At 33.6% G+C, this 13,360-nt stretch overlaps 1 protein-coding gene and 1 long non-coding RNA gene across 2 annotated transcripts; both read left to right on the plus strand.

The window, feature by feature from the left end:
- Nucleotides 1–255: 255 nt before the first annotated feature.
- On the plus strand, nucleotides 256–2,774 carry LOC139495474 (uncharacterized). The gene is made up of 2 exons (XR_011657354.1): nucleotides 256–1,634; nucleotides 2,074–2,774. It is a non-coding gene; the product is annotated as an uncharacterized lncRNA (long non-coding RNA).
- Nucleotides 2,775–7,726: 4,952 nt separating this feature from the next.
- On the plus strand, nucleotides 7,727–12,832 carry LOC139495472 (uncharacterized). Its single transcript, XM_071283751.1, has 4 exons — nucleotides 7,727–7,857; nucleotides 8,797–9,129; nucleotides 9,626–9,778; nucleotides 10,608–12,832. Exons 1-4 carry the CDS (start codon nucleotides 7,780–7,782, stop codon nucleotides 12,807–12,809), a joined length of 2,766 nt encoding a protein of 921 aa, XP_071139852.1. The 5' UTR covers nucleotides 7,727–7,779; the 3' UTR covers nucleotides 12,810–12,832.
- The last annotated feature ends 528 nt before the right edge of the window (nucleotides 12,833–13,360 follow it).

Here is a 13,360-nt window from a genome sequence, read left to right on the forward strand (position 1 = left end):
ATCTTACTCAATAAACAAAATGTAGCCTTTCTACCCTGTTCAGATAGTGTTTTCTGTGTTACAGTAAAAGTACCGTTATAGTTTAATAACAAACCAAGATATACAAACTGGTAACACATTTCTATCATTTTACCATTCACATACCATTTTTCGTTCTCTTTCAGTACACCTTTGTTACGAAAAACAACTATTTTGGTTTTTCTTAAATTAATGTCAAGACCATTCTTGTATGAACTATCATGTACAGGGACTATCATTTTTAAAGGCAGTGCTTTAAGGCCTGACTTTCAAGTCATGAGGTTCATCTTTCCTTACGCAAATCTTTGCTGGGGGTCATTTTGCAAGAAATAGATCCGGAAATGTTTAAATTTCTCCTCTACTTTTTGTAGTATGTATTGGTTTTCGTTCCTTTCATTTACATTGGGAAATAAAGAAACGATTAGTGTGTATTGTTCGTTTTAAAAATCTGTTTATTAATGTGTCTTTTGCATTATAAGCAGTCAATCTGATTACAAACTATCATTATTCGAATTCCGTGTGGAAAGAGGTCCGTTTAATTTCGAGTACTATTTGCGATCTAAAGATATTTTAAAATCATTTCACTCGTTGATATAACATGATATTATAATTAAAAGTCGACTGACCGTGAATTATATTGCATAATATACAATTTAAAGTATTTCTGTACGTGAAGCCGTATGACGTTATAGTTATTTCGGTCTCAGTTATGTAAAATATGATATTATCGTTCCTGAATAGGGTTCCACTAATTAAAGACAAGAAGCGTCAAAAAGTGATAAGAAGCGACAATAAAATTAAAATAGCGATAAGAAGCGACAATATAATTAATTTAGCGAGAAGAAGCGTCAAGAAGACTATATAGCGACTAGACATAAATAAAAAAAATGTCATTGCAACAACTTATTCCCCATAGATATTAAAAAAAAAACATGCATTATTTTTTATTATAGGGGCGGTTATAAAACATTTTTTATATTACCGTACATTGATAGATAAAAATATGTTTTTATTAAGAAGAAAGGGATTAGTTTTTATTAGATATAAAAAAAAATATATTTTATGCACACGCTAAAAATTGGCCATCAAAACAAAAAAAATTCAATTTCCTTTTAAAGAATTTATTGAATCAAAACCATGCAATATCATTTCCTTTCTAACAGTGAAATTCTTCTTTTTCATAGGGACATATTTGATAGGTGTAGCTTCACCCTATCACATCAAATGAGAATAGCCTCGTGAGAGAATTACGATTCGCTTGTCCCTTGTAAGTTATTGTCGCTTCGTCACTAAATTAAACTTCTTGTCGCTGTTTGTCTCTAAAATTCTTCTTGTCTCTTATTAGTGAGACCAGTCAGTTCCGTCCTTAACTTCCGTTTTTGCACTGCAAAACAATCACACAATTAACGATGCCTAGTCCTTGTTGGTGTGTACCTGAGTGTCATTTAAGAGAAGGACTTGCATTTCTAAATGACTTAATAAGAAGGAAAAGTTGGATCAACGCCATGGCTCAAACGTAGATTGTCATGTGCGATCCAATCGTAGAACCAATCAATCAGCTGTTGTTTGCAAGGCACATTTTACTGAAAACGACTACGTTCAGGAAACTATTCATGGTAAAACTTTATTTTCTTAAGAAATATATACTGTTATTTATATAATCGCCATGCAAGTAAACCAAAGTCTGTTTGCAACCGCAATTATCGTTTTAGAATAAAAAGGGGGGTGAATTCAAGACGTCATAACTTTTGGGATTACGATTCAATATCATCTGTTTGACATTTTTTGGTTAATACTACAATTGTATGGTTTTTCTACAAGAGTTATATTATACTGATAATTATTTTAGCAGTAATTATGTAAATTTCGGTTGTAATGACAAGAATTCATGAGCTATGCCTCGGGCTTTCTTGAAAAATATCAATGACAATGTAAACAGGAACAAAACATTGACATGAATGATGCTCTCCACCTATGTTATAGTTATTTAGGTATGTGTGTTGCACAAGTCTTTCACAAGTTTCAAAAAAGCTAATGTTATAAAACTTTTTTCAGGGCACATACCCACTTTATAGACTTGTCTAATGCCATGATTTCCCATCCTATTTTCATGCACCATTTGTAAGCAAGAGACTGAATGGTTTACAAAATTAAAAATCAGGACGGCGTCCCGTTAAACCAAAAGAACTAAACTGGATGAATATTGTAGGAGAAATCTAGAGGAAAGTTTTGATTTGTGAAATTGGTTTTCCTGAACAGATGTACATTCATCCTGCAGGAAAGATTTATAACTGTCCACCACCAACTGACGAGCTAATGTTGAGCTTCACAGATGGAATTACTCAAACACCATAAATGCCTATGTTTTCAGCACAGATTTCACAAATCATGACACAGCTGTGCATTTTTATGCCCCACCTACGATAGTAGGGGGGCATTATGTTTTCTGGTCTGTGCGTCCGTTCGTACGTTCGTCCGTCCGTCTGTCCCTCTTCAGGTTAAAGTTTTTGGTCAAGGTAGTTTTTGATGAAGTTGAAGTCCAATCGACTTCAAACTTGGTACACATGTTCCCTATGATATGATCTTTTTAATTTTAATGCCAAATTAGAGTTTTTACCCCAATGTCACGGTCCACTGAACATGGAAAATGATAGTGCGAGTGGGGCATTCGTGTACTGGGGACACATTCTTGTTTATACCTGTTAAGAGTCGAAAACTAAATATTATTTTTATATAAATAAACATATATTGTGTCATTTTAGAACTTATATTTTTCCAAAGGATGCATGAATGAAAGTAGTGAAATTCATTTTGCTTTGATATATAGATTTGAATTACAATTGTTCATGTTATTGTAATGCATATAAAAATAAGGAGATGTGGCACAATGTAAATATATGATATTCTGTGAGTTTATCAAACTAAAGGGGATAAGAAATGGGTATAAGCAGTTACAGGACTGTACTACTGTACAATCTCCAACAATGAGAAAAACTCATACTGTAAAGAGAATTTCATATTTACAAGTAAGTTTTGTTTTTGCATTGAATAATTTTCTTCTATTGTCTTAAAAATAAATATGGGAAGTGGTTAAAATGCTAATGAGACAGCTTTTATGGCCACCAGATGTCATTGTTACCTTGATTAAAAACTCCTTTTTAGCTCACCTGACCTGACTCATCACTTGGTTTCGTCGTCCATAAACTTTTACAAAAAATCTTCTCTGAAACTACTGTGCCAAATTTAACCAAACTTAGCCAAAATCATCATTGCGGTATCTAATTTAAAAAATGTGTGGTTAGACCCGGTCAACCAACCGAGATGGCCACTAATGGCCAAAAATAGAACATACAGGTAAAATGTAGATTTTGGCTTATAACTCTGAAACCAAAGCATTTAGAGCAAATCTGACGTAGGGTGAAATTGTCTCTTCAGTGAAGATCTATCTGCCCAGGAATTTTCAGACAAATCTGACAACCCGTTGATGGATTGCTGCCCCCAAATTAGTAATTTGAAGGAAATTTTGGTTATTATCTTAAATATTATTATAGATAGAGATAAACTGTAAACAGCAATAATGTTCTGCAAAGTAAGATCTACAAATAAGTCAATATGACCAAAATTTTAAGTTGACCCCTTAAAGAGTTATTGCCCTTAATAGTCAATTTTTAACAATTTTCATAAATTTTTGTATTTTTTGTTAATTTTTAAAAATATTTTCAACTGTTTCTACAATACTGGGCCATGTTTATTATAGATAGAGATAATTGTTGCACCAAGAATGTTCAGTAAAGAAAGATCTACAAACACATCCCCATCATCAAAAACACAATTTTGTCATTTTATATGTGTCCGTTGTTTAATATGCACATAGACCGTCCAAGGTGAGCGACACAGGCTCTTGAGAGTCTCTAGGTCATTAATACAGGTAGATAACTTTATCATGTTTATACTGAAAAAAATTCTGCTTGGAGGGAGAATTTTAAAAAAGTTCTGTCTTCAAAAGAGTTGACATGTTACTATATACATTAACCATTATGTTACTTGATGTTCTAGCAATACACACAGAACGGCGACTAGTCAATCTTTGTGAATTATTTTTCATAGGATAGGAGTAATTGAATATGTGTATATAATCAATAATTAAAAATTGTTTTATTTACATTAAAAAGGAAAAGTTCTTATGTCTTAAAAATGCATTTCATGGCGAGGTACAGAAAATATACTGTAAACAGTAGACTATAGATATAGGTGAACTAGGTACAAGAGAACTCTAAATCTTAAATACTACAAACCACCTCTGTTCTATGGAAGATAATGATATAACTGGACTAGAAATACACACAACCTGTAATTAACTGCCTTTACAGCGCTTTCGCGCTTTGATTTGTAATTCAGAGAACTGTATCATCAGCATACATAAAAAGATAAAAGATTTAAAATTTTTACTTCATATGGTTCTATTCCTTGTTTATTTAACTCAATTTCTATGTCATTTACATAAATTGCATATAAAAACGGTGATAATGATTCGCCTTGCATTAGGCCAACATTACAATGAAAGAAATCTGAAAATTCACCATTTAATTTAACACAAGTTTTTAACTTTGAATACATTGATTTATTAAGATTTAGTAAATTTCCACTTATACCGCATTTTAACATGTTTTGCCATAAAACATTATGTGACACACTGTCGAAAGCTTTGACAAAATCAATAAAACAACAATAGAGACGTTTTCCTTTTCGTAAACTTTTTGATACAATAGAACGAAGGGCAAAAATCGCGTCGTACCATATCAAGGGACAAATCCAAACTGCGCATCAGTCAAAATAATGTATTCTTTGCACCACTTTAATAGTCTTGTATTAATGACAGAAGTAAACAATTTCCTAACATGAGACACAAGCGAAATTCCTCTGTAATTTCCTGTATCATCAACTTGACCTTTTTAAATAGCGGAACTAAAACACTCTTGACCCATATTTGTGGAAACCAACCGGTAATAAGTTTTACGTTAAAAAGTTAACATAACAGTGGCAGTAGGGCTAACTTACATTCTTCAAAAACTCATTTAATAGATTGTCATAGACCGTTTCTTTTTCAGTTTTCAATTTTTTAACACAAACATCAATTTCTTGCTCCGTAAAATGTCGGTCCAATTCTTCATAAATGACTTCATTGTTGACTTCTACTTCCGGTCCGTCGTCAATTACTTCTTTAGAAACTAAGTTTTAAAATGCGTCACAAAATCGTTTAATTTTATGTTGCTTTGTATGGCATTTTTTCGTTTCCTGAATTTTCGATGAAAGTGCTTTGGATTCGTTTTTCTCATCAAACTCAACATGTTTCCCCTGTTTTTTATATCGTCTTTTTAAACTATTATCACTTCGTTTAAATCTTTGTTTAGCAAAATTTAAAATTATTCTATTTTCTTCACACTTATTTTGGTTAAATTGTTTCAACGAGCGTCTTTATTCTATATACAATTGTTTGCAGTCATCGCTTATCCACGGTTTATCTAGATTTTTCCATTTTTTAAAATATTCATTCAGATGTTACCTTTATTGATATTTTTTCCACATTTTACTGTCAATCTGTCGACTTTTTTTAAATATTGTAATGATGTAACTTTAAATCGGTCATTTGACAAATGTTATATCATATTTTAGCTACATGTTTACCTAATACATAAAAGTACAGTGTACTGTCACTACATCCATGTGTATTATGTCCATGATTATAAGAATTAATGTATGGAATAGCCACCTTTCTATTTTTATTCTTGGTTATATTGCCCTCTATGCAAATGATACATCAAAATGTACATGCATGTCTTCAAATCTTGTTATTGGGTTGCTGTCTTAAAGATGTGCATGTAAACCTCGCCTTTTATTCACTTAACACTTCTTATCCCAAATCTCCCTTATTCATTTGACACTTTTGTGCTGACATGAATTATCATTGATATTGTTATATTTATAAATTAACTGTTAAAATAATAAGGCTATTCTACCTCAGGCATGAATTACCTTAGCTGTATTTGGCAACACTTTTAGGAATTTGGGATCTCAATGCTCTTCAAATTTGTACTTTATTTGGCTTATTATTTTTTTTTTTAACTTTTTTGGATTCGAGCGTCACTGATGAGTCTTGTAGACGAAACGCGCGTCTGGCGTATATACACAATTTAAAATATAAAATATCTTTTATCAAGCTATAATCTAGATTTCGTAATTCATTAGTTGACCATTTATTGAATTTTTCAACAAGTCAAGGTAAAGAATCTCAAATTTAATAAAAATAATTAAGCATGTATTCTGCTTTTTGTGGTTTAAAGTTTCTTAAGATAAAAAGGATGCTGAAAAAATATTATATTCAGATAGAAACAATACCAAATTTTCACATTATTTTTTCAAAAGGGTCACAAAGCTTCAAATTTTCAATTTCTTAAATGAAAAATGCACAATAAAAATAAAATTACCCAGAACACTTTGGTTTTGTACATTTCATGAGAAGATTAAATAATTTAGTCAAATGTAAACTTCATCAAAGTATCATATTTTACATAAATTTCAAGACAATCAACCAAAAACTGACAAAAAAGACGCATTTTGCGGAGTTATCACCCCTTCTAGTAATAATTTCCATAGGAAATTAAAAATGCTGATTTTGAGTTTTCCTCATGTTAGATTTTATGGTACTTTTTTCTGTTTATTAAGAGCATAATGCTATAGATTAGAACTAAAACATTTTCTGTTGCAATTAGTTTAAGGTTAAATCTTAGTTTGACTAGACTAAACATGTGGATGTCTTTTTATGGAAAATATATTTTAATTGAGGCTTAAATCAATATAACTGTATTGCGAAGACAAACTTGCAGGTAAAATAAAACATCCCCCCATAGAGGTATTTTATTTTATAAGGACGATTACAAATAAAGGCAAAAAAGAGATCTATTTACATCATATTATGTTTGTAACTACTGTCAGTATGACCAGATGACAGTAGCAAAACACTTACTTTTGCTTTGCCAGGAGAAAATAAGCTGACACTGACTCTTTTTCTGTTTTTTCCCTTCACCTCTTCCATCTCTCCTGCAGCTGATAAGTCCAGTTTCGGTAAAAGCGTGCGAGTTATGGTTGGAGTGAATAGGAGAGGTTTTTAAACTTTTCTTGGTGTTGGGGAATTAAACCACCTGCTTTCTTGTTGATTGCTTATCAGGCGACAAACACCAGGATGGCATAGATGAACCCGGTGTTTTGGGTTGAGCCATACCTGTATCAAGATACTTCGCTCTTAGCAGCTTCATTAAATCTAGTTTTTCGTTTCTGAGGGTTTCCAGTCGGTGGCAAATGTCAAAATCTATTTTTGCAACTTGTTCAGTTACGTAAAACAGAAACCACAAATATAAAATGACATCTCATCGTTTACACGAGGAATATATCCAAGAACTTCAATAAGTTGATCAATTACTTTAAACGTGTCACTGAATATTGTTCTTCTATTTTGGGGGGGTAGAGACTCGTGACACAATCTGCAGGTCGCCATGTTTGTTTACATTTGATCATTTACACGTTTTCGCCGTAGACGCTTTTTTGATTGGATGTAGCCAGTTACGACTGCGACCAATCGAAATGATATTCTTGTGTTTAACAAAATCTGGCTCAATCCGCCAAGGGTGAAGAGAGCCGGAGTTGATCGTAGCCTCATTGGTCAATTTACCTAGCGGAAGTACATGTACATGTGACCATAGTAGAATGGTCATTCTTTCAATATCCCCGAAGGTAGAAAGACGTGTCTACTGGAGAACGGCAGCCGTACTGACACTTACAAAGGTAACAAATCTTTTTTATTATAAAAAAAAAATAAAAAAAAAATGCCTAGGTGGCATAGACCTTGGTGGTCATAAGCCTTGGTGGCTATTAATGAGATTTATTAGACCTTGGTGGTCAAAAGCCTAGGTGGCTAATATGAGATATTTTGACCTTGGTGGTCAGGAGCCTTGGTGGCTATATATTTTTTATATTGGTGTTATTTTATTATAATATAATGAAAGAGTACGTGCCGTTTTTTTTTTTTTTTTTTTTTTTTTTTTTTTTTTTTTCAGAATTTAGAGAATAAATGTTAGAATGTAGAAAATTAAATAGGACCACGTTTGACCGCTCGGGTTGCACGTGGGAAGCATGCGAATATGTGAACAGAATAAAACATGGTAATATGTTGGTACTTTATTATGTTATAATTAGAATACATTTAATGCTGCATAATTCAAGTAATCTTGCGTGTTATTTAATGGATTAAATAAGATTCTAGAATGTAGCATGTCTCTACTTTTGAACAGAAATATGAAAAGAAGTAGTTTTTCATTTTACGAAAACCGTTTGGTTTATATCTAGTTCAATTTGTTAATCGTTCTATTTTCTATTTACGCGGTCTGCTTGATTTCTTCAGTTGTGCGTGTTTGATTAATCAATATTAGAGCTGGTTTCTTGATGCGTGTAGGGCGGGACTTTGGTTGGTTGCTTGCTTTGTTGGTATATTATATAATATATAGTTATTTGAATAACTTCTTATCAGGTTTAAATATAGTATATTTACTATATATATTGTTTGAAGATTTAAATCTTAATTACAAAACTTGAGTTAACGTTTTTAAAAAAAAGCAAGCATGCCAACCAGGGTTTTGCTCTGCAGGCATTGTGAAATTAGCTGTATGCAATGTTAATAAAATGAAGATAACTACTATATAAATTCTTTTGGTTGTTTATTTTTAGATGGTGTTGCCACCAGTCCTAAAGAAGCGATATAGTTTAAAGGGAATGAAACTAGTTCCAGTAATCAAACGTATAAGACCAGGACAGCCGGAATCATTAAAAGGATTAGCTAGAATGAATAAAGAACTGAAAACTGAAAATTTGAACATGGAGGAGATAGCGCAACATGTAAAGGTGCTTACTGGGGAGGACTTGGATGAAATTTGCCAGTTGTCTGGGAGAAGTGATGACGATGTGGGTGAGGCCAGGTGGATCCTCCACTCACTGATTATATATGCAAATGAGTTTGGACAGCCGAAGGGTCAAGATCTGCAGGTTTCGGAAGGAGACTCTGTGAGTTATTTATTTTTTCTATATTTAATATTCCCAAGCGCGATTTTTTACTTGCGTTTTATCTCCTCGGGTTAATCATTCGTGTTTATTTACATTTTGAAAAAAAAAAAAAAAAAAAAAAAAAAAAAAAAATTAGATATATACGATGCTTCGTAATAGTTTTCCAGATTTTCACTTTATGTATTAGCATTATTATATATAAAACTATAGTATTTATGATATTTTAGAAATACACAGCTGAAATTAATTACTAATCAATACACTAAGATTAATTAAATGGTTGAATAAGAATGAGTCTACAAAAAGGTCACGTGTACTTTAACACAGATAACAATAACATAGGTGATAAATAAAGCTACCCAACTCATATGCTATTATATTGACTTTATTAGAATAAAATGAATGAAAGTTTTGAGCTTGAAATAGAATATATATAATTTTTATTGAAATATAATGTTATCATTATTCAAATGTTTTTTACATGAATTTTTTATAGGCTCCAATACAAAGTACTTCTGATATGGACACTCAACCAAAGGCTGGGAAAAGAAAACCTGACTCGTCTACTGCTAGTGATACCTTAGAAGATAGGATAGCTTCCTTGGAAAAAAAGACCAAAGTTGAAATAATAACAGAGCTGAAGGACAAGGTGAGGACATTGTGCTTGCAACAGAATCCAAGCGATTCTCTAATTCTCTTAACGTTAGATGAACTTGCAAAATTTTCCAAAAAATTAGATCACGATGATGCGGACGTTTATGAAGAGCTGGCTAGGCAGGCAAACAGGCACTACTCCAAACTGGATATTTCTAGTTTGTGCCTATCAGTTTTAGGTGGGAAAGCCGTTGATACGATTACGAAGGCTATTTCTAAATGTTTGAAAGAGAAACAATCGGAGAACAAAAATGATGGTAACGCTGCTCAGGGTAGTGATAATGCTCCAAAGCGGGAAGAATCCCCTTTGAGTAATTTGTACCCACAATTCCAGAACCCGCTTATGTATTCCATGTATCAGCCAAATTATCTACCTCAAGGTGTGCAACCGTATGGTAATTTTACAGCCGGGGGTTACAGGAATACAAGGCCCATGGGGGCTAGGTTTGGATTCCGTCCTAGAGGCGCTTGTCACTTTTGTGAAAGTCATACACATCAGATAAAAGACTGTGAAAAAATGAAAGTGGCCAAAGGAAAATGAAGGATACAATTTAATTTGTTGATAATTATTTATCTTTTGTAATAAAACAAAATAATGTAGAAGAAATTTTTGCATAGTGTTTTTTATTCTATTTATTTGCTATTTGGTTTTCAAACCAACACGCTACTGTATGGTAATTTGAGAATTTCTTTGTCTACAGTCCAAGGGGCACTGATCCCCTAGTGGTTTTTCCACGCGGGTTGTAGGTGAAGGAATTCTTCCTTTGAGTGTAACTTATGCTGGTTTTTCATTTAAATCAAAGTAGTTTCTTTGTTATCTACAGGGAACTACGGATACAACTATTGGTGATTCTTTTGTACAAATCCCAGAGTGGGAGTTAGAAAGTGGATTTGATCCTTTGAATGTAACAGTAAGGGGAAAACCAGCATGGCTAGCACTTAAAGGCAGAGTTCCTTCACTTACAAACCTCAGTCCACGTGCGGAAGAGGTCTATCATGATAATGTTTTGTTTGATATAGACTCTTTACAATTACGTGACCCTGATAAATTTGTCTCTGGACAGTTACATAATTGTGTATCAGAATGGAGGCTTATTCTTGATGAAAATGCACATCAAGACGTGGTGAAGTGGCTTGAAGATGGAATTGATGTTGGAGAGTTTTTTCGACGTTTTAAGGGAAACTTTAAGGGAAGAAATTATGACTCTGAAATACCCCCTAGAAATTATTTTCAGAATGCAGCTATTTGTAAAAAATACTCTGCTTTTATATCAAAAGAATTGTGCGAGAGAATTTCAACTGGGTGCATCAAACTTTTGGGAAGGGTAGGTGAATGTCAACCCCCTAAAGTTATTATGCCATTAACTGTAGAACCAAGTAAACCACGGTTATGCCATGACGAAAGATATCTTAATTTATGGGTCAAAGATTTACCTTTTCATTTGGAGAATTTAAAAGATGTTCATAGGTTGGTTCAAGAGAATGCTTTGATGATAACATGTGATGAAAAGTCGGGCTATGACCATGTCAATTTGCAAGAATCATCTCAGACATATTTTGGTATTCAATTCGGTGGTTTTTATATGACATATACTACTCTACCGTTTGGATGGAAAGCATCGCCGTTTATCTACCAATCGATAGGAATTTGTGTGACCTCTTATTTAAGACAGCTAGACGTCATAAATACATTGTATATCGACGATAGGTTTGTTGTTACAGGTGGAAGTAAGAATAGCGATGATGCTATACTTGAAGCAAGTAAAATAACCTATATGGTGTTGCAGTTGCTGACAAGGCTAGGTTATACACTGTCTCTTAGTAAATGTTCACTAATACCTGGCACATGTAAGAAATTTCTTGGATTTTTAGTTGACTCTGTTAAACAGGCGTACATACTTCCTGATGATAAGAAGTTGAAATTTATTGATTTGAGGAAATCTATACTTTTAATGGATGAGGTTGACTTGAGGACACTGCAAAGATTTTGTGGTAAATGTATTTCGTTGACATTGGCTGTTCCAGGGTGCAAGTTGTTTTGTAGGGAAGTGAATGCTGCAATATCTACTTGCGTTAAAAACAGTAGAAAGGTTAAGGTATTGGGACCGTTGAGGGATGAACTAATGCATTGGCGTTTTCTTGATACTTGGACTGGATATTCCAAATGGAGGTCTGAATTTCACAAGGTGATTGAGTTGTCGACTGATTCCTCTGGTTTCAGGTATGGCGCTTCAGTGAAGCTTGAGGCGAGTACAATGACATTGGGGGACTATTGGGATACAAATGACTGTAGACCAATTCATGAGAAAGAGGCTGATGCTGTCCTGAAGTCGTTACAGTCTTTAGACAGTTCTTTGCAAGATTCTAGGGTTGATTTGTTTACAGACAACATGGCTGTTATAGCGGCATGGGAAAACCAAGGTTGCAAGTCTAGAGCTTTAAGTTGCATCATGAAAGAAATATTTAGCCATGTGTCAACTTATAACATTGATTTACATTTGAAATATGTCCCTTCTTGTTTAAACGAAGCGGATGCCCCATCAAGATTAACTAATACCGCGGATTCAATGTTAAGTGAGGAGTCGTGGTTACTGGTAGAGTCTTTGTATGGTCCACATTCAGTTGACCTAATGTCTTTGGATTCTAATGTCATGAAGTCATCTACAGGTGTTCCACTGAAACATTTTACTCCATGGCCTACCCCATGTTCTGCAGGAGTTAATTTGTTCTCACAGAACCTGAGGAGTGAGCAAAATCCGTATGTTTACCCACCTTTCGTACTTGTATTTCCAGTATTGAGTCTGTTGCGAGAGCAGGGCATTTCTTGTACAATTATTGTCCCCGAAATGCGACCTTTACCAATATGGTGGCCAATTTTGAAATACTACTCCGTGGAATCGGTATGTCTTGGTATGAAGGGTGACAAAGGTGTAGTCAAGACGCCATCAAAACGTGGCTTTATTCTAGATAAAGTGGGATTAAGGTGGTCATTGTTTGCATTTAGGGTCTTATTTTCACGAAGTTAGAGTATCTACTGTTTTATATATAGTAAATATTCCAATGGTTTGTTGCAGGGTGCTGACATTATTATAGACTGGCAAGCAATAAATGATCGGACAGCAGATTTGGATGAACGGATGATTTCTTCTTCCGACTATAAAAGAAAGAACAGTTTGTTTGAAACTTTTCTTTGTTTTCTTGAAAAATCACCGAAAAAGCCTTCGCTAGCTACATGTGGACCAAATGATGTAAGAAATTTTTTGGTTTGGAAGGATAAGTTTGGAAAAACTACTGTCCATGATATAAACTGTCAATATTTGGGATTAAAGGGTATGTTTCAGTGTTCTTGTCCTAACCGATTAGCTTCGGCAACAGTAGAAGGTATCATTAACCAATTGATAAATTTATTTGATGATAAAGGGTTGGGTAGAACTTGGTGCGATGTGGAAAGGAAAGGAAATCCGGCAGTTTCACCTGTAATCAAAGAGTATTTAAAATTGGTGCAAGTCGAACAAGCTAAGGCGCATATTCTACCCAAACAGGCGAAGCCTATATTTTTGACAAAGATTAGATCTAT

This window comes from Mytilus edulis, chromosome 11, assembly GCF_963676685.1.
Source record: "Mytilus edulis chromosome 11, xbMytEdul2.2, whole genome shotgun sequence".
Classification (NCBI taxonomy): Eukaryota; Metazoa; Mollusca; class Bivalvia; order Mytilida; family Mytilidae; genus Mytilus; species Mytilus edulis.